The sequence below is a fragment of the Microcaecilia unicolor genome, chromosome 4 (assembly GCF_901765095.1).
Source record: "Microcaecilia unicolor chromosome 4, aMicUni1.1, whole genome shotgun sequence".
Lineage (NCBI taxonomy): Eukaryota > Metazoa > Chordata > Amphibia > Gymnophiona > Siphonopidae > Microcaecilia > Microcaecilia unicolor.
This window is the reverse complement of record NC_044034.1, coordinates 246507506-246529575: the sequence shown is the minus strand read 5'-3', so window position 1 is coordinate 246529575 and position 22070 is coordinate 246507506. Positions and strand designations below refer to the sequence as shown.

Below are 22070 nucleotides of genomic sequence, written 5' to 3'. Positions count from 1 at the left end.
TTAATCACCTAGAAACTGCTGTGTTTGCCTTTGCATCGTCTAAGGTCCCTGGTATGTGGGTGTGCTCTGTGCACTTTTGCCTAGTCCAGTTCTAGTCTGAGTTTCTTGCTTGTATTCTAGTTAGCTTGTGTGTAGCTTGATTCTAGTTAGTCTGTGTGTAGCTAGTTTTGGTTCTATTGCTTATTTCCTAGTCTTGCCTCTGGTCTGTATTCCTGGCTTGGGTTTCTTTCTTAGTGGCTGCTTGGCAGCTTTCAGTATTGCTCTGCTCCCTGCCTGTATTTCTAGCTATTGGAGCTTCAGCCATAGTCCTGTCCTCTGCCTATTTCTCAGCTACTGGAGCTCCAGCCATAGCCCTGCTCCCTGCCTGTATTTCTAGCTGCTGGAGCTTCAGCCATAGTCCTGTCCTCTGCCTGTATTTCTCAGCTACTGGAGCTCCAGCCATAGCCCTGCTCTCTGCCTGTATTTCTAGCTGCTGGAGCTTCAGCCATAGTCCTGTCCTCTGCCTGTATTTCTCAACTACTGGAGCTCCAGCCATAGCCCTGCTCCCTGCCTGTATTTCTAGCTACTGGAGCGTCAGCCATAGTCCTGGTCTCTGCCTGTATTTCTCCGCTGCTGGAGCTCCAGCCATAGCCCTGCACCCCTGTCTTGATTCCAACCCTGTCTGCTTCTACCTAGTGTGGTATTTGTTTGAGGGTCCTAGTCTAGTATTCTGCCTAGCCTCCCTTGGGTATTCTAGATCCCGTGGGGTTCCTGTTGGTATCCAGTTCCTGCCCCGTCCTGAAAGTCCTGCCGGCCGCCAGCACCTGGGGGCTCAACTCCCAGGGAACGGCGGTCAAGCGCAGGTGAAGTCTAGCTGTTTCTCCTCTGCCTGTTCCAGCTTGTTTGCCTCTGCTGCAACTCCAGTCCAGGGTTCCAGTCCTGTGTTGCCTTGTCTCTGGTTTGGAGGTGATTTTGCCTGCCACTGCCGCTCCACGGCAGTGGTCCAAGGGCGCACAACCCAGTGCTTCCATGAGAAGCGTGACAGCTTAGAAAAGCAGCAGGTTTATAAAACTTAAACCACAAACAATTTATCACAACCTTGAATTTTAAGCCACTTTGTCTTCGAGATAAGATTGTTATTTTCCATCGTGATTTAAACTTGGCTTTTTACTCATTTAAATGATTTACTGGTTAGAGGATTTTGTTTGGGTCTGGGCATGATGTGGAGTTTTGGAAAGGTATTTTTGGTAAGGGGAGAATGATGGTGTTGAAAGATTGTTTTGGGTTTGGTGTGTAACTTGTTTCTTTTTTTGTGATACTGTTGTGACTTGTAATCTAATTTACCCTGTTAGCATTTACCTTGGTGTAATCGGTGCATAGTCGCACTGTGAATATGGTAAACCCATTCCTGTACAGCCTTTAGTTCCATTTATGTGAGGTTTACTGTTCTTGAAGCCTCCCTTCAGGCTTTCTGCTGTGCCTTGGGATCTGGGTTGTACTTACTTCATTGATATAATCTACCTTCAAACTACTAGACGCCCATGAACTAATTTACCTGGCCTGGAAGGCCTTGTTTTTGGTGGCAGTCCCTGCTGCAGGCCTTGGGGTGCAATTCTATAACTTGGTACCTCCGTTTAGGCACCCAGGTTGGGCAGTAGGAACCTGTTCTATAATGGAACCTAGGGGCCTAGGTTACATTGTAGAATATTAGCGTAATCTGGTATCAGCATCTACCAATTAGGCACCTGTACTTACGCCAGCCATGGAGCTGGCATAAGTGTGGATGTCTAACTGCAGCATTATGCATGTAACTTAACAGTATTCTGTAAGCTGCCCATGTAGATGCCAGCTGTGCCTATGACACACACATGCTCCCCCCCCCCCCCCCCCCCCCCCCCCATCAATGCCTTCTTGCATTTACTCACTAAACCATTTTAACACACAATCACACTACTGCCATTTACACATATAAGTGTACACTTACACAAATGGTACCTAAGTTTAGGTGACCTGTTTAGAATGAAGGGGTAATTGGACAGCGGATTACATTTTTCACTTTTGACCACACAGGCTTAACTCTGGGAAGGCATGTCAAGGCTCATAGTATCAGAGCCATAGATAGTGTCAACGTCGGCCTCCATTGAAAAAAACTTTTGTCCACACATTAATGCAACATTATTGTTTGGAGAAGGATTCCCGTCTGACAGTAGGTCAGTCTCTCCTATAGAATCTGTTTGAGTTTATATTCCAACTACATCTCCTCTAGGGTCTGTTTTTATTAGAAGAAGTGAAAAAATGCACAAAAAGGACTCCTGCCAAAAAAAACTGTTTGTTACCTGTTGGCATTCTGTTTTCCTGTTTTCCATTTTTTGTGGAGGAGTAGTTTAATGGTTAGTGCAGCAGACTTTGATCCTGGCGACCTTGGTTTGATTCCCACCGCAGCTCCTTGTGACCTTGAGCAAGTCACTTAACCCTCTATTGCCCCAGGTACATAAGCCTATCTCTACTTCAGGAAACAGGTGAAAGCTTGGCTTTTCAACTAGGCCTTTAAAGGAAGAAGTAACTAATGTGTTTAGTCTCACTCAGACACACAAGGAGTGACACGGGCCGCATATACTGCAGCAGGACATTTTTATCCACTCCTACCTTAGCTGGGATAATATTTAACCATCCCTCTGACATTATACATACCTTTTTTAAAATTAGCCACCTTATTTTCTAACTCCTCTTACTCTCTTAAATATCTATACGTTCCATCTTTGTTTATATCCTACACTGTCAATTAAAATGTTCTATTACGTATTGTGTTGACATTGTATACTATGTATTATTTGAATATTTTTACTGCTTTAATTGTCTATTGCTCATGTTTGATTTATTCTTACTGTGCACCGCCTTGAGTGAATTTCTTTAAAAAGGCAGTAAATAAATTCTAATAAATAATTTGTGACTTGTTCTGTATTTGGTGTGTGACCGAGGTGTGGTATTCTGTTGGCAAGTAGTTTCTGCATACAACTCTGTAGCAGTCCCACTTGTACTGTTTTACCAGTAGTAGAAGTATTGGTGTTAGGGCAACATGTAATATTTGTAGTGCTTTCTGAGGATTCTGTTTAAATCAGTGCTACTGTTCTATAGCAGATTTGGTACAGGTATGATAGGATTTTTTCAGGTTTTGCATTATTTCATAATGTTCCTGGTAGTGGAGAGATTTATTTCGCTATTATTGAGATGATATGAGAATCAGAATTTTTTGTTTAATTTTTTGTGTGGTAACTTCCATGGAGAAAATGTGCTAGTTATGATCTGCACCTGTTATTGTGGGGGAGACAAGGTTTTTGTGAATGCAGAGCATGTTTACATTTAATATATATAAGAACTGATGTACTGTATCAGGCCAGTGTCCATGAGGATCATGTATGCAGTGTGTAATGGATTCAAGCATCTTTCATCATATGTGTCCTGACTGAAAATAGGTTGAGAACCACTGGCCTAGGCATCACTATGGGGTTGCACAATATGCAGTGCAGCATTGCTCCCTCTTTCCCCTGTCCTTCGCAGTCCTATATCTCTCTTGACCTTTCCTCCTCGGCGGTCCTCCAGTATTTGTGCCTGCTGGTATCATCAGCAAGTAAAGCAAACTACCTCAGGCTGGCCCTGCAAGCATTGTCTCTGCTATATCCCGTCTACGCTGATACTGGAAGTTGTGTCAGAGGAGGCAGGACACAGCAGAGGGAACAATTAGTTGACCAGCTGAAGGCAGTTTACTTTACTTTGCTGACGCTGTCAGTAGTCATAGAAACACTGGAGGACTGGGGAGGAGGAGGAAGAAAGCATGATAGAGATACCAGACCTTGGGGGGGAGAAAGAAGAGTAAAAGAGATATCAGACAGTGAGTAAGGGAAGAGAGGATAAGAAGTACCAGAATTCAGGGAAGGTTGGAGGGACAGAGGCAGGAGATTATTTATAGAAAAGATAGGGACACAGAGGGAATGATGGACATGGAGAGGAGTTCCTAGAAACAGCAGGTGGTGAATGGCACTCGGAGGAGAGGAGGTATAGAGTAGAAGGTGGATGGTACTTGGGGAGGAGGAGAAGGGAAACGGAGCTGAAGATTGGATAAGGGGGACAACAAAGCAGAAGATGAATGGAACTGGGGATGGGGAGAAGGGGAAACAGAGCAGAAGATGGATGGGGGCAGGGGGAGAAGGAAAACAGAGCAGATGATGACGGACATGGTGATCGAATGACAGTTGAGGAACAGAGCAGGGAATTATAGAAAAGATGGCATGGGAATTTTGAGGGAATAGTGAGTACTTGGCAGTTGCCACATATGAATAGGGATATGTTGATGGGTTGCGAAAATGAGTGATGAGCGTGTGAAATGAGAGATAATAGAAGGGGGCAAGAAAAGGGGATGAAGTTTGTGGAAAGGTTGCAACATATGTGAATGACCTGGAAGACTGGAGAGGATGGGGGTACTGGGGAGGGGTATGAGTCTCTGACATGGTTGAGTGAGGGTTGAAATGGGGTTAAAAAGATGGTGAAAGAGAGGCAATAGGACAATGGGGTATATAGGATATGAGACAAAAAATGGAGGCGAAGGAAGAAGAGACAAGGATGGAGCTGGTGAGGGGATAGGAGGCAGTGGAGGGTACATGAGGGTTTAGAGGGTGAGTACAGAGGATGAGGGGACGACAATGGAATGTTTGATAGGATCGGAAAAGCTAATACGTAGATGAAAAGGAGACGAAAGGATGAGAAAAAGGGAAAATCCTGAAATGTGTGTGTATCCCTGTCAATAAACACACATTTCAGGTTAACCGCAAATAGGGAGATTTTTCTGCTTTGTCTTCATATTTTTTGAAGAATAGATGAACTGCAGAGAAAATTACTATTTAAATTATCCTGTTTTGTACACAAGAAAATATGCAACCAGTAAGAGGTCAGGTGTGGACACAGTGCTAATAGAGAAAAATCTAAATGAATTTGTATCCAGAACACAGCTTGAGTTATTAGAAATAGCGGGTCCCTGTTCAACAGTAAATCATTTGAAAAGTAATTCTTATTATCTTAAAATCAGTATATACCACTTTAAAAGATGCTGGGAAGTGCATGTTTTTATTGAATTATTAAAACAGAATGTTTTGTGTTTTTAGTGAAAGTAAAAGTAAGCAGCCTAATGGTCTGAAACAGAAGCTTGCAAAGACAACCTCATTACCTGGAAGGAACGGTAACCCTACCTTTGCTGCTGTTGCTGCAGGTTATGACAAGAGTCCAGGTAACAAGCTAATAAGAAATAATCATACAGTTGTAAAAAAAATATGGAAAATGTTTGTTTTGACTGAATTCTGTTCACGCTGGCAGGTGGCAATGGCTTAGCAAAAGCTGTGAGTAAAGCAGATGGTTCTAGCAGCATGGGTATTTCACATACTCCTGTGGACAGCGATGGTTCAGATAGGTAAGATGATGTGCTCTGTATGAAATACTGTTATTTGAGGGGAATATCTGTGATAAAGCAGACTTTTTTTCAAGCAGGTCTTTGTATGACATTTCAGTACCTTATACAGCAGTAGAATAGGAAAACTGCTGCTTCTCCATGAATCAGAGAGATGTATTCATGATCATAAATACGATGCTGAGAGTTTTAGTAGACCCTAAGATGGTGTGTATTTAAACATAATGGTGCTTATTTTAGAAGCCCTATTTGTGTTTTGGATTTCTTAAAATCAGCATTTAGAAGTCCATCTTGTATGGACATCCAAATGCCAATTTTAGAAAGCCAGGATGCAGAGGTCTGAAACTGCTGTGTGTCCATATTGCAAGGGGGTGTTTTCAGGGCAGGACATGGGCAGGCTTAAAACATGGACGTTCATCCCCTATTAACAGAAGGGAAAAGAATGTCCATGTCCAAAGAGATGGACATCTGGAGTTAGACCTGCCACTTGGAACTTCCAGGGTACCCTTGCTGGAAGGGTCAAAAACCGTTTGCACTTACTCTGTGTTATCTATAATACAGAATAAGTGTAAAGCCTGAGTGGTACATGCAGGGAGTGTGCCCAGCGTCAGCCCTGCATATACTGCACAAGGCAAGCTGAGCCCGCATTACTACATTACCATCCTTAGTGAAGTGCTGTACCCGGGCACCCCTCAAACTTCATGCCCCCCCCCTTCTGATTGACCCCCCTGGCAGATCCAGAGTCTTGTCTTAGCCCACTCCAGCCCCTCCTGATCCTACTCCCGAGTTCTCATCCCAACCAACCCTTTCCTTGGTTCTAATCACTGACCAGGGTGGCGCCCCTGCCTTCTAGCTTAGAAGGCAGAGATACCAGGATCCACTCTATGGCATATGAATAAAATAATGACCAATTTGTTCTTTGCTTTGACTTTTGGGGGGAGGAGAAGGGACCTGGAGATTGGTCCTAAGCTCATAGAGTCTTAAAACTGCAATTTGGATTTTAACGTTGGATGAGATAGACTGGCAGCATCTATGGGGCCAGATGGCAAGAGTAGTGTGTAATAAAAGTCAAGAATTTATGGACAAAGTACTTCATTTGAACCTATAGGTTTCTTGTGTTCGCTTCAAAATTAGCATGGAGAGAGTTGGAATGCAGGGAGATTACTTACATATGATGCAGGGGTACAATAGAAAACAGTCATTTTTAAATCATAATACAAAGAGATATCAGGGCAATTACACATGCATGTATTGACTTCACACCATGCTTGTTTGTGTTCGGGAAATGGGAGGACAAAGTTGTCTCAAAAGAACAAAAAGGTTTAATTTTGCATTGTCTGCATCCTTCGCAATTAATAGTAACATAGTAAGTGACGGCAGATAAAGAGCTGAATGGTCAATCCAGACTGCCCAACAGTCACATTTATTAACAATTCAAGATTTAAGTCAACAATGAATGTGGTATCATATACTTGATCATGGTTTTTCTTTGGTGTTTCTAGGATGTAACTGTAGAAATCCGCCCAGCACTGTCCTCATGGTCCAAATTACTGGAGTTTCTATTTAACCTCTCTTTAGCCCATCCTAACCGGATTACTATAGGCAGGACTCGGACAGTACAAGTCAGCGCAGCACCGGCCTTAGTTGATACAGCCAGAATTGCCATCTAAGCACCCTTTGACATGCAAACATATATGTAACCCTATAAGTTTTGTTTTTTATACCATTCATTTCCTAATTAGAGATTCTTTGTTCATTCCACGCCTTTTTGAATTTCTCCACTGTTTTTTTTCAACACTACCTCCCTTGGGAGGTTATTCCAGGCATCCACCATCTCCGTGAAAAACAATTTCTGACATTGCTTCTTAGTCTACCTCCCTGCAACCTCAATACATGTCCTCTGGTGTTACCATTTTCCCTTCTCTGGAAAATATTTGTTTCTATATTAATACCTTTCATATATTTGAATGTCTGCATCATATCTCCCCTGTCCCTCCTCTCCTCCACTTGTGGAAGCAGAATCTCAAATTGGTCTTCTGAAAAGCTAGGTTGGGTTTTCAGGATATCTACAATTAATATGGGTCAGAGAACAGAAGCATAGCCAGGTTTTGATGTCAGGTGGAGCAGACCTTTTGTAAAATAGGCATTGGTGTAAAGCTGAAGGATTGATCTGCTTAGGTGCCATTTTATTCAAAATCTGTTTGGGGAACAGCCACTCCCACCTCCACCTAGCTGCATCTGTGTCAGAGAGATTTGTATGCACTGCCTCCTTTACAAGTAAGTGTTATCTTCATGCATGTTCGGCATTGATATCTGAAAACTCTGTTGGGTGGGAGTCCCTCAGGACAGGTTTGGAAACCATAGTGTTAGACATATCAAAAACTTACAGCAGATAATGAGCCAGATTAATTGTTGAATCTGGAGGAAGTAAAAGTTACCTATGAAAAAGCCATGGACAATAGGTTTGAAGTAGAGATGAATTAGTTCTACCCCCTCCCCTGCACAAACACACCTGAAAAATCAGCTGGTTGATACCTCTTAAAAGTGAACAATCTGCATATTACCACTTAGGCATTGGCGTTGCTTATGTTTATGATGAAATTTTATATTGTTCAACTGTATTAATACTTAGGTCAAGTAAAGTTTTGTGTAACAATGTTACTTTTCTTTGTTTAGCTCTGGTTTGTGGAGTCCTATCAGCAGTCCAAACAGCCCTGACTTTGTACCTTTGAATTCATTCTCGGCATTTGGATCCAGTAATTCCTTTAACCTAACTGGAGGTGAGATTTTTGAGTAGTGAAGTATATTGTAGCTGTTTCATTGTGTGCTTGAAAAAATGACTGGTAGTAGAATCAAAATATTTAGGTAAACAGAAATCAGCAGTGTTGTTCCTTGGTCAGCTGCCACTCGGGGCGGATTGCTGCTGTACACCCCCTCCCAGGTGCAGCGTCGTCATTCCTCTCTCTCTCTCCCTCCCCCCCCCCTCCCCCCACACACACAGTGCATTGCTCTTACCACCTAGGGTGCTGGGAGCAGCTGTTCGGCTGTCGTCTCCGCCGGTTCCCTGCTCCCTCTGCCCCTGAACAGGAAGTTACATCAGAAGGAGCAGGGAACCGGCAGAGCTGACAGCCGCACGGTTGCTCTCTATACCCCGCCTGCAGTGTGCAGCCGCCGGGGCAAACCGCCCCCAGTGCCCTGCCCTCGGTACGCCACTGGAAATCAACTTTGTGAACTGAAGTAGAAGTTTATTTATATTAGTCAAGCAAGGATTAAAAAAAGCACACAGCTTGGAGACTAGGTCCAGCTAAAGAAAAGTATAAGCCCATGTTAAACACAAAACCAACATCAAACAGCTAAACCAAAATAATTAAAAATTTAAAAAGGTAGAGAAGTAAGTTGTATACCCAAGTCTATCTTCCATAGACATAGGTCAGTGCTGAACAAAATGATATCCTGTGGCTAAAATCACTTTTTCCCCTCTCAGAAAAAAAACATCAAAAATAAGTAAATGTCCTAAAACAATGGAACAAAAATAATATATATGACCAAAACTCAATACCTATCACCAGCACCCCACTCATGCTGTTTTTATCAATTACAAGAGTTGTCTATTTTAAGAGTAAGGTAGATGATGATGGCAGTAAACAGGTTGGTCCACCAATTATGCTATGTCACTTATCTGCACTGCTATAGTTGAAGCTATATTTTTCAACTTTCATCCATACTAACGACAGCAGGCTGTCAATCCTTATCCAAACCAGTTTTGCCTGCGTCTTGATTGGTTCTCTACTATTAAGAGTAGATAAGCACAGTTAAGTTCCCATACATAAACCAACACCAAGGCACCCACTCCCATGCCTTTTACTCAACCTCTCAACCATGTTCCTACCACTGTCCAAAGTATTATTTTCATTTTCATGTAGGTGTAACAGTTTCTGAATTCTGGAAATGTTCAACCTTTGTTTCACCTGGGGTTCTTTGGTTGTGTGTATAGGCGGAGCAGAGACTGAATGTTCCCACATTTCAGAGAATGTTAAACCTACAGGAAAATGAGTAGAAAGAGCCAAGTGATTTTTTTTTTTTACCACTGATATATCTGTAGAAGACCAGTCTTAGTATATGACTTACCCTGTTTTTTCATTATCTTTTTCAGTTAGTTCTCTTCTCTTTTAGGTTTTTGTGTTATTTTATTTTGGATTTAGCTCACATCTTTTCAGGGTATTGAAAGGCAAGTTACATTTAGGTACAGTAATAGGTATTTTCCCCAGGAGGCTTACAATCTAAGGGGTCCTTTAAGCTGCAATAAGTGCTAGTGCACACTTACTGCAACTTGAAAGGGCTTACTGTGGGATGCGCTGAGGCATCCTGTGGTGAAATCCCAATGTGTGTGTGCAAACCACGCACTAAAAATTACTTCTGAATCTACCTTGGAGGGGTGTGTCTGGGGGAGCAAGGAGTGGGCATGACACTGCAAATCAGTTGGCACAGCCACGTTACCACGCTAACTGATTAGCATGGGATTAACACATGAGTCCTTAAATTGCCTACAAAATGGGTGGTGGTAAGGGCTCATACACTGACTTGTTAATGACTGCATTCTAATGACAGCTAATTGGGAAAATGTAAAATCGACCGTTTTCCAGGCGGTAAAAATAGCCTTAGTACATGAGAAAGACCAATGTAAGGACACACTAAGGCCTCTTATTACCGCAACTTTTTAAAAGGACCCCTAAGTTTGTACCTGAAGCAATCGACTTTCCAAGGAGAATCAGTGGGATTTGAACTCTGGCTTCTCAGCCGCTTGCTGTAATCACTAGCCTGCTCCTCTGGCTCTCTGTTTAGCGTTTGCAACACGGGGTTATATTTTTCTCTAAGTTTGTAGGAGGGAAAATGTGGGATATAAATGTAACAAATAAAATAAATGTTTTCCATGCTTTTCTTATCTGATGGAAAGCAATTATTGTTTCCCTGTGGTTAAAGCTGTGATACTGGGAGAAGACTTGTCTTCCTTCAGGGTCTCTGATTTTTCATATTTGTTGCTGCATTTCATGATGAGGTAGACGTTCAGCTGACTGCCAAATGTATGCAGTTTTATACAGATAACTATCTGTATAATTTTGTATTTTCAGTAATCCTGTCAATTTAAGCCAGATCATTGAAGTACACCCAGATAAAATTATACAGATAAATTATCCTTACAGCTTTGTCTTTGCTTTTTCTGCAGTCTGGCTTAAATGGCTAAGTTATTTGTAAAGCAGTTGAATATCACCATTCTTCAGATATCATTGGGCCTGTCCATTTTTTTTTTTAACTAAATGGATACATTTTGGTCATACAGGGAAACACATAAGCAAAATGTATCTATTTAGAGGGACTGGAAATTGAAACTAAGCATTTAAACTGTTATGAACGTAAATTATTGCTTCCCAAACGTATCCAGTATGACTCCATTTTAAACTTTAAAAAAAAAATTTTTTTGAGACTCCAAGTAATAGTGAAAGCAAAATAGTAGACCTCTATTTTCCTCCTCTCCCTACTTCCTCCACTTAAAACATGAAGGCAAAAATGGTGGCAACAATAGCAGTAGTTGGCACAGGGCCTTGTATTTCAATGTGCACTCACAGACCTTGGTACTCTGCATGGGTTTCCAATCTAACAAGAAGCCCACACAGGGTCTATAGAAATTCATTGACTCTCAGAACCCATGTTGACTGCCACTGTTGAGCATAGGTCACAATAGAGGTCTGGAGGAAGAGGGAGTAGTCCTATTTCTGTGACCTCCCCCCATTCACTGATGTGACCTCATTTTGGGTCCTGTGTTTGGGAACCATTAAAAATATTTTCCTTGATTTAAGGCTTCAAGTTGCTGTTTGTTGCTAATGGGTATGACATATAATTATGTTTTTAGCCTTTATTTTTTTGTAGGGGTGATATTAAAATATATTCTATCAAGAATACAAGAAGTTGTAACCTACCATTTCCTCAATTGTTTTTTTCCTAATATATATCTTTCAAACAAGATATAATGAACTTCAGACATTTTTCTGTTCTTCTTACAGAGGTCTTCAGTAAACTTGGGATTTCTCGATCTGCATACAGTCAGGATTCCCAACAGAATTGGACTGAGTATGGTAATGTTGCGTCATCCATTTGGGATCCTTCAGCCACAGATTCCCTCCCCTCTTGGCCAACAAGTTCAAGTTCCCCTACACATGTAACTACGGTTCGTACAAAGACAATTTATAATTTTTTGGTATAGATCAATTGTAAAGTTATCTTGCAGAAATTGTCCACTCTTCCCTCTGAATCATAAAATCATCCATTCCAGTTATTAACACTGAGCAAGACAGTGATGATAGGGGTCATATGAAATCTTGGATGTATCATACAGGTAGGCTTAATGTGCAAGGGGTAGCTTATGACTTGGAGTATTTACAAAGCATTAGCCAGCTTAGTGGGTGACATCTTGCAGCAAAAAGTGTTTACACGACAGGTTTGTATTATGCTACATGCTTGTAGTTTACAGTGATCCTCATCTAGGATTTCAGTCACAAGATTGCAATAATACAATAGAGGCTTTAGTATATTTCTTACATACTGGCAGACAATGAAGAACCTAGCTATTAATTTTTAAGAATGTATATACTGCCTTCTTGAAATAGCTGTTCTAAGATGTTTACAGAGCCAAATAATGCAATTGACAGTAATATACTGTAGTAGTATGCATGTATAATGGGCCAATTGTATAATCTGCTTCAAGCTTATTTCGTGCAAGTGAATATTAGAAAGTATGACATAACACAACTTTCAAATAATTTCACCAAGATCATTTTTTCTCTGCTGGTAAAAATACCAATATCGTAAAGGGTTAGGACCAGGCAACAACACAGCTATAATTTTGAAATCTCCAACATCTACTTTACAATACCAACTCTGCATTCTGTAGCAGATCTGTGTTTTCAACAAAGACAAATTTTCTTTCTAATTCCCTCCACAATATTCACAAAATAAGTTGAACAGGGCTAGCCCCTGAGGCACTCTTTTCTAATTTTTTTTAGACATTTGTCTCTTGTCTTTTTGATAGCAGATTAAGGCAAGATATATACAGGCATAGTATTTATTTATTAAACTGCTCAGTTTGTACCTGAGAGTTAAGTGACTTGCACCAGGTCACAAGGAGTGCCAGTGGGATTTGAATGCTGACTCCTGCTTTTTAGTCTACTGCTGTAACCACTAGGCTATTCCTCCACTTGACCTTTCTTGCCTCAATGTAAATTCAGTTTACCATTAACTCTTGTTCATTACTCAACTAATATCCAAGCGGTTTACCACTTTGGGACCCATTCCCAGGATGCTCAGTTTATTAATGAGCTTCTAGTACAGAACAGTATCAAACGCTTTGCTGAAATCCAGGTAAACTGCATTCAGTGCATATATTGGATCTAATTCTGTAATCACCCCATCGAATAAAATCAGATTCCAATCTGCCTCTAGTACAGCCATCCTGCCATGAATCTTACCACCCATTGGACGATACTATCATTTCTCTCAGAGTGGAGGAATAGCCTAGTGGTTAGTGCAGCGGACTTTGATCCTGGGGAACTGGGTTCCCACTGCAGCTCCTTGTGACTCTGGGTAAGTCACTTAACCCTCCATTGCCCCAGTTACAAATAAGTACCTGTATATACTATGTAAACGGCTTTGAATGTAGTTGCAAAAACCACAGAGAGGTGGTATATCAAGCCCCATTCCCTTTCTAATGTTCCTGTCTCTGAGGAAAGGGTGTGACTGGCCAGTAGTTTCCAACCATCTCTATTTTGACTTTTTTTTACCACAGCTGCCTCTCCATGGAACCAATCCCATCTCTAAAGATTAGGTCTTTCAGGGGATCTGTCAGATCTCTCTGAGCCCCTTTTGTATCCTAGAAGGTTTCTTGTCTGAACCCATGGCGACATCCACTTTGATGCCTTCCATATATTGATTTTGTCACCTTTTAATCTTAGAAGTTGCACCTGAAGCATTACTCATTTTACATACCTGAAAAAGTCTTGCTATCTCGTTTTAACTCTAACAATCATATTTTCTACTTATGCTGTACAATCTTAATGTTTCTTTGTTTAGCTTTACCAGATATTTTTCCTGTTCTCATCTTCCTGAGATCCTGAGTATTTTTTTCAGTTTACCTTTTGGCCTTTATTTTTTTTCGCCCACCTCTTTAGAAAACTATATCAGTTTCCTTTTTGTCGTCTTTGCATATACTTTCTTTACATAAAGCTTTCTTCACCCTATTATATTACCTTTTAGTTTAGCCCATAAGTCCATCCACTTCACCTGTCTTCTCTCATTTGCTTCATTTATTTCACCAGAGTTGATACTTTTGAATTTCATGGCTTTGATTTCCATGTGATTTCCCTGCAACCTTGGCCATTTTATCGAGCTGTTCCATTTGATGACTGGTGTTCAGGCAGACATCTACCAGAACATTAGAGATTCTTTTATTATTTGTGAATACTAGGTCTAATAGTGTTCCTCACCACCTGGCTTAATTTTACTTCTATCAATTCTGCATGTAGGATACTTCAAAAAAAACAGCAAGGCAGTCGATCCACAAAATCCAGAATGAAAGCAGAAGAAAGCAGATCGATACAAGATATCCATCACCAAAAAGAAGCAGGGCACAGAAAATTGTCCATCACAAAAAGCATTTATTCACCACATAAAGAACACATTAAAAGAATAAAGCTGCCAAGTTTCACCCACTTCTGGGCTGCATCAGGGCATCATTAATAACTGTTAATATATACATTAACACAAGTTAATACAATCATGAAAACATACAGATAATAAAACAAATGATATCACCTTAGAGAATTTCTTACATATATACAGAATATTAAGACTATGGGCCCTGTTTACTAAGCTGTGCTGTGGGCGTGCTAATGTTTTTAGCCATGCTAATCCTAGAGACACCCATATTTATTTATTGTTAAGATTTACTTATTGCCATTTTGAAGGAATTCACTCAAGGTGGTGTACAGTAAGAATAACTCAAACATGAGCAATAGACAATTACAGCAGTAAAAATATTCAAATAACAATACAAAGTATGGCATAGTATACTATTACAATGTCAACACAATACGTAATAGAACGTTTTAATTGATAGTGAAGGGTATAAGCAAAGATGGAACATATAGATAGGTAAGAGTGTAAGAAGAGTTAGAAAGTAAGGTGACTAATTTAAAGAAAGTTGCACATGAGGTCAGAGAGATGGTTAACATATGGATAGGTATGACACCTATGGGTGTCTCTAGCGTTAGCACACACTAAAAACACTAGTGCACCTTAGTAAACAGGGCCTTATATTTCATTCCAAATCAATTGGAAGACGACATAATGCTTCCACATAAACATAATATGCACAAGAGGTTAGTTCAAAGATTTTTTAAATTTATTTTTATAAAATAGCCATATTTTTCAAGTGCTCAGTGAACATCATCCTTAAAATATGAAACTATTGACTATCTGTACTTAATATGTAGGTCAGATAAGACATCTCTAAAAGAAAGAAGTCAAAAACACCTACCAGCACTTTCTCCTGCATATAGCATGTGATGAACGTGGTATATCTGTAGATGCTGTCTGTCTTGCTCATTTATCTCAGCTGCTAAACGGGTCAGAGATCAGCTTGAATAAAACCATAAATAACTTGGAACTAAAAGATCTTGATGCCAGAAGAATTTAAACACTAAAGCTTTTTTGAGCCAGCATGAGCATTTTTTACTCCTCAAAATGGATTTCTTAAGTGACTTTAGTGTTTAAATGCTTCTTGCATAAGAATCTTTTAATTCTGAGCTGTTATATATGGTTTTATTCAAGTTTTTTAGGCTGTTGTAATGAGTGAGTGAGACAGCATATCCAGATTCACTATGGCCACGTACTGTTTCCTGGTGTTTTTGACTTTGCTTTTACTTTTTTAGAGATACCTTACATATTAAGCACAGATGATCAGGTGATGTTCATCTGAGCACTTGAAAAGTATGGCTTATTGTCTTGTCTTAGAGGGTCTTTTACTAAAGATTAGCTCGAGTTATCTGCAGCAGGGTTCATGTTATTCCTATGGGACCTGCTACATATAACGCAAGCTAATCTTTAGTAAAAGACCCCCTAGCTTTGAACTAAGTAGATGACACCACTAAAAATCTTTGCTTAGGTGTATTGACTCTCCATTCCACCTCTTGTTCATATTGTTATTTTTGTGTGGAAGCATTTTATTTTGTCTTCCAATTGATCTGGAATGAGATAAAGAGGGGCATTTCAATATATCTAAATCCGATTTTAAACTTTTTGCGGAAAACATACAAAAAACCAGTGTGAAAATGGCCATTTGCTAGATGTTTTTGTGCTCAGTGCGTCCATCTTTATGGACCATTTTCGGGAAAAAAGCATTCAAGTGAAAAACACACAAAATCAAGCCATTGGGATGTATGGCGGGTCAGCATTCTTAGTAGACTGGCCACAGACATCCCAGCAGAGCAGTGGAGCACCCTAGGAGACACTGCAGTGGATTTCACATAAAAGGTCCTAGGTACATATCTCACCGTTACCCCCTTATATTGTATGGGGAGCCCTCCCGTACCCAATTGTACACCACTATAATAGCCTTTATGTTTGCAGGTGTCACCTATATCTAGGTACAGTAGGTTTTTGGTGGGCTTTGGAAGGATCACACTATCCACTACAAGTGTACCAGTAAAAGTAGGTTATGGTACTGGGTCCCCTTCTCTACAGTGCACTGCACCGACTGCTAAGCTACTCCAAGGACCTGCTTATTGCTCTAATAGAAGTGGCCATAACATCTGAAGCCGTCATAGAGGCTGTTATGTACTGATTCTTTCACATCTTTAGGAGGAGGGTCAGTGACCACTAGGAGGTTAAGGGGGGGGGGGATCATGCCTTAATCCCAATATTGGTCATTTGTTCATCTAGGGCACCTTTTTTTGGCAATCGTGATTGAAACAGGTCTAGACCAAACTTTTAGTCCTGGAGGTTTTGCTTTGTTCCATTATGGCAGGAAAACATCAAAGTTTGGGAACGCCCAATACCCACCCCCAACATATGCCCCCTTGTGATTAAGACACACTTCATTGAAAACTGTCTTAAAAATGGGTTTTGAAAATACTGATTTGGACATTTTAGCAAGAAAAATGCCCATCTGCCACTTTGTACCACTTCTGGATGTTTTTCTGTTTGAAAATGATCCCCATATTTGTATGTTTTTATGATTTTATTAACTTGTGTTCATATATTAATAGTTATAAATGAGCCCCTGACACAGCCCAGAAGTGGACAAAAAAATGGCTGTTTCGGGTTTTTAATGTGTGGTGAATAAATGTTTTTGGTGATGGACAGTGTTCTGTGTCCTGCAGTTTTTTGGTGACAGTTATCTTATATCGATGTGCTTTCCTTCTATAGGATACTGTCCACATCTGGTAGATTATAGTTTCCCACCAATATCACCTCTCTCCCCCCTTGTTCCCTTTCTTTTGAATGTCCCTTTGTGCAGTTAATAATAGATGGTCTTGCTATCTCCCCTTTCCAAGATGATTCACAATGCTGCCTCCGTTTTCCATTCTTCCTTTATTTCAATGGCTTTAAGAAAGATGTAGATATAAATATATTTTCTTAACATAAAAAGCTGCTGCTACTTCCTCTTTTTTTTATGTTATCCTTCCTAGAGAGAGGTTTTGTTTTTTTTTTTTGTTTTTTTTTTTGGGGGGGGGGGGCTAATGTGACATGATGTAGACATCTGTTGGGCAGGATTTTGAAGCCTAATATTATTTTGGTTCATCTGTCATGCTTTTTCTTCTGTGTATATATGTGTGTGTATATAAATCTACAAACTGCTTTGGATATTCTCCAAGTATCAGGGAAGTAGGATATAAATTAGTATGTAAATTATAGCCCTGTAGCCATGCCTCTTTAGTAGCAACAATATTTGCGTTCTTTTTTACCACTTGAATTTGAAGGTGTGGAATTTCTTATTCCATTCCATCTGTTTGCCTTGGCTTGTTTATACTTTGTGAATCATCATACCTAGTCCCCTCTTTTATCCTGTTGAAATGTGGAATATTGAGCTGACTTATATGTCCCCTCCCTTGCTATCTCCATGTGTTTGAGAGTGACATACTGAATCTATTAGCTTCCATTTGCCATTTTCATTCTCTAGTTTAAATGCCTGACTCTTGGCTAATTATTTTTCTACCACAGTAACATAAATGCTGCTATTACTAAATAATTTTCTTTGGCTCCGTGTATGGCCCCTGAACTCCTGTCTGTCTATCTTTACTCTAGGTTTTATGTAATGTATTGAAGTTAGCTATAAAATAACTCAGAATAATACTCTGAAAAATGCTGTGGTCTTAAAGGTTAGCTAAGCCTCTCCCCAAAATTCTGGAAATATACTAGGTCATTCATTCTGTAGTGGATTGTAGCATCAGTTTCAGAATCATTGCTTTTCTGATCACAGCAACAATTTGGTTTTTATTCCTGCTGGCTGAGGATCCTGGGAAGTGCTTCCTATTTGGGGGTTTTTGTGTATGTTAAGGAGGTAATTCTATAAGGAGGGTGCCAGCATTTGGGGGGGGGGGGGGGGGTATAAGGTTTTAACTGCACCTTAGTTTCCCATGGGAGTGACAAATCTGAGTTAGCTCAGCACTGCGGGTTTAGTCACTCCAACAATATATGAATAGCACTGCTTGCTATCAACCTCGCAAGTGGTGGTGGTGGTGTTCACACTGGGAACATCAGGCTGCTAAACCAGGCCCAATGCTCTCGAGCAGTTAAAGAGACTGGCAAGGCAGCCAATTCCCTCCCCCTCAATTCTGCAAACCCTCATCTCCCCAGTGCTCCCTCCAAATCAAGTTCCTCCCTTCCGGCCTTGATGACCCCCTTCCCCAGTCCACAAAATCACACCCGCCAGGGCCTACCTTTAGGTTGCACAAGGAACATAGAAGACCAGTTATTCAATTAATAACAGTAATAATGGTAGCTATGTGTTATTACAAAACTTTGTGGTCAGACATGTAAAGAAGTTTTTGTATACTCATCTGTCTGAGATGGTAGAGTTCAAATGATTGGGGGGGGGGGGGGAACTGTCTTGGATAAGAGATCTTCAGAGTTGTCACACTTAATGGGGGTCAATTTTAGTAACTCGATACACAAAGGTCAGAAAATTACTTTTTAAACATTTTTTAAAAGTTAATACAGTATGGACATTTTTGAAAGTGCAACATCACTGCCACAGAACTTTGAGAACAACGGTTGCAGGAAATGGGGCGAGGTGGGGGCAGACAGGGTTGTACTTATAACCCTTTTTAACTGCAGGTACAACTTTTGGTTGAAATCTAAGTGAACCCAATAATTTGTCATGTAATCCAACCATCTTATGGAGTATGTTTACTAAGGTGCACTATAGGCGCGTTAGCGTTTTTAACGTGCCTTAATGGTTGACACGCGTTAAACGCTAATGCGCCCATAGGAATGTATTACTACAAAATCTCTGACAACTATTACTCAATCTCTGATTTATTATAAATTATTATTTGACAATAATTCTCTTAGACCCATGAACTCACTCATACACACCACACCTCATACTCCCCCAACATCACATGCATACAATCCACACATACCCATATACATTACAACAAGTATCCCCTCAATTTAAACTTTCAGAATTACGTGGCACCCATTACAAAAACAGGGAGATCACACAGCTCTAATCAGGACATATCGACACATCAGCAAGCTGAGTATTTCTTATAACAGAGTTAACATATATCTATAGAAACCAAGTCCTTGAATCAAACTGTCCCGTGGATTTAATCACATGCAGCTTTACTAGTATGTCAATCGTTACAAAAGTTATCATGCATTTTCATGTAGTGATACCATCCTTCCTGGTTGTAACAATTCCTCGACTCTGTTAATCTTCCACCGGTGTCCACAACAAATATATTCAATTCAGTGTAATTCTCCACCGTAGTTGCTTGGTGCCCTATCTCGATACTATTTAAGTTTCATCTTCCTTTAAATAATAATCATGATTCACTGCATGTGTTTGGCTCATTAGACCCTACACAGCCTGTGTTTCGATATCGGAAGCGTCATCAGGGGTCACCACCTACAACATTACAATCAAACAACAATATCCCATAATCATTACATTCTCATACATTGCATACCACAAATGACTCAAACTATACAATCCCCCACACTTTACCGGCCAATCTGGATCACCTGGGATACCACTCGCACCATACAAGATGGCGGGGTTCCAAAATACATAGGAATGTATTGGTGCGTTATCGTTTAATGCTAGCATGCCTTTATAAAAATATCTCTATATCTTTCCTGTCCTAATGCCTAAGTTCTTTGCAGTTGCATTCTTGATGCCTCCTCTTTGCAGTTGCATTCATAGATTCTAGCACTCTTCTAATTCTGTTGCTTTTTCTAATAAATTCTATTTAAAGAACAAAAATATAAATTAAATCCACTGATAGAGCTATTATATAAATTATGAACCTTGATTCTTCAGCAAAACATAATGCTTGATTTTTCTCAGACTGTGTGTTTTCTTTTTTTTCTTTTTTTTTTGTTACAGTCCATACTTGGCAACACCAGTGGACTATGGTCAGCTACCACTCCATTCAGCAGTTCTATTTGGTCGAGTAACCTCAACAGCACTCTTTCTTTCACCACTCCAACCAACAGCCTACCAGGCATTGATCTCATGGGCAGTGAAAGTCCTGTATCTACTGCCACGGCAGCTGCTACTTCCAGCCAATCTGATGATATAGGAGGACAGACTTATGACCCTTGGCGAATATGGAGCCCTACAATTGGAAGGAGAAGCTCAGATCCTTGGCCCAGTTCACACTACCCTCATGAAAATTAAAATTAATGGATAATAAAGCAGAAAAGGAAGACATTCACATCATTGATCATGATCAAATTCTTTGGAAGCCATTGATTTCTTGGAGTATCATTTTTGTAGGAGTCACTGCTTTTGTCATTGCTTTTCCTCTTTCTCAGCAGTTTTGAGTGTCATTCATGTTTTTTTGGCTTCCTCAAGTATTTTTTGCAATTGCAGTAATAGGAGATTGCTGTTGTGCTTGAAACAGGGTTCTTTTGATAACAAATGTAAATCTAAAATCCAAATAATGACAGAGATGTTTTGGAATTTTCCGGTTATTTATTCAAAAGCATACAAAAATTGTCATAAATTGGGAAACGGTGCTGACCTTTGTAAAGTGTCCCTGCCATACAACAGTTTTAATTGATTATCAGGCTTTTGTTTTTAAAAGAGAACATTTTCTTTTGCAGTATTATGCTCCTGATACACCTAATTTAAACTAAAATTAAAAAGCACTTTGTGCTAAAAATGCAGAGTATTTTTTTACAAAAGGCTGTCTTTAACAGATTGCCAGAATGTGAGGTACAGTACACATAGATGTAAAAAGCATTCTTTTCAGGCTGTGTGTGTACTCCAAGAATGTAAATTTGCAGATCTGAATGCACGTTCACTTGAAATGCTTGTTGCCAAATCTTGTAAATTAAACAAGATTCAGTGTGTATTTCTTTATACAAAAACAATTTGGGGCTGTATTTTAAAATAAATGAGGCTTTTTTTCAATCTTTGTTGTATTCAATGCAAACAATTTTTAAAATCTTTCATTGCAATATAGAATTTCTTCATTACTGTCCCTTGATCCTCTTTAGAAAAAAACAAAACAAAACTTGACATTGAAATCAAAGGAGTCTTTTGCTATCTCAAGTAGTACTTGGGTTTCAAACAGATATTTGTTTGTGCTTGTTAATTTATAGCAAGCTTTGGGAGGGGATGGGAGAAATGTTCTCTCCTGATTTTTTTTGTTTTGTTTTTCCTCTTTGTGAAGCTTTGAAAAACCAGATTAGGTCATTCCCTTTCCTTTCTAATTAACTGTTACATTTTAAGGAACTTTCTGCTCAGCTGATTAAAGAAGTCCACACCCTACCCCAGATTTCATGAGTTACATTAATTCTTATCTAAAGGTAATTTGCCATCTTTTCTCAGGAAGCTGCATAGAAAAAGTAAAATTAGGTCAAGAATAAAACAAGTTTTATATTCAAACATATTCCTCCATACTGGAGGAACAGATCATTGTTTTGAGAGTATCCATTCAGACCCCTTGCTTTTACAGTGAGGAAAATATAGGGCCCTTTTACTAAGCCGCGTAAGCGTCTATGCGTGCCCAACGTGCACCAAAATGGAGTTACCACCTGACTAACGCACGGCTGTTGTGGTAATTTTATTTTTGGCGCGCGTCTGAAAAATAATTTTTATTTTCGGACGCACGTATTGGATATGTGCAGTTCATTACTGCCTGGTTACCGCGTGAGACTTTACCACTAGTTCAATGACTGGCAGTAAGGTCTCAGACCCAAAATGTATGCGCTGCAATTTTCAAAAAGGCATTTTTTACAGGTGTGCTGAAAAATGGATCTGCGTGTGCCCAAAACCCACACCTACACTACCGCAGGCCATTTTTCAGTGCACCTTAGTAAAAGGACCCCATAGTGACTAGTCGTTGAG

The 22070-nt window shown here is 40.0% G+C and overlaps 1 protein-coding gene across 1 annotated transcript in view; it reads left to right on the top strand.

Annotated features, from left to right (window-relative positions):
• Positions 1–21131, top strand: part of TMEM131 (transmembrane protein 131) — a 489982-nt gene extending 468851 nt beyond the window's left edge. Inside the window, exons 37-41 of the mRNA XM_030201383.1 lie at positions 5136–5257; positions 5344–5437; positions 8111–8214; positions 11494–11657; positions 20100–21131. Coding sequence (XP_030057243.1) covers positions 5136–5257; positions 5344–5437; positions 8111–8214; positions 11494–11657; positions 20100–20393 — 778 coding nt within the window. The 3' untranslated portion in view covers positions 20394–21131. The remainder of the gene's footprint in view (positions 1–5135; positions 5258–5343; positions 5438–8110; positions 8215–11493; positions 11658–20099) is intronic.
• The last annotated feature ends 939 nt before the right edge of the window (positions 21132–22070 follow it).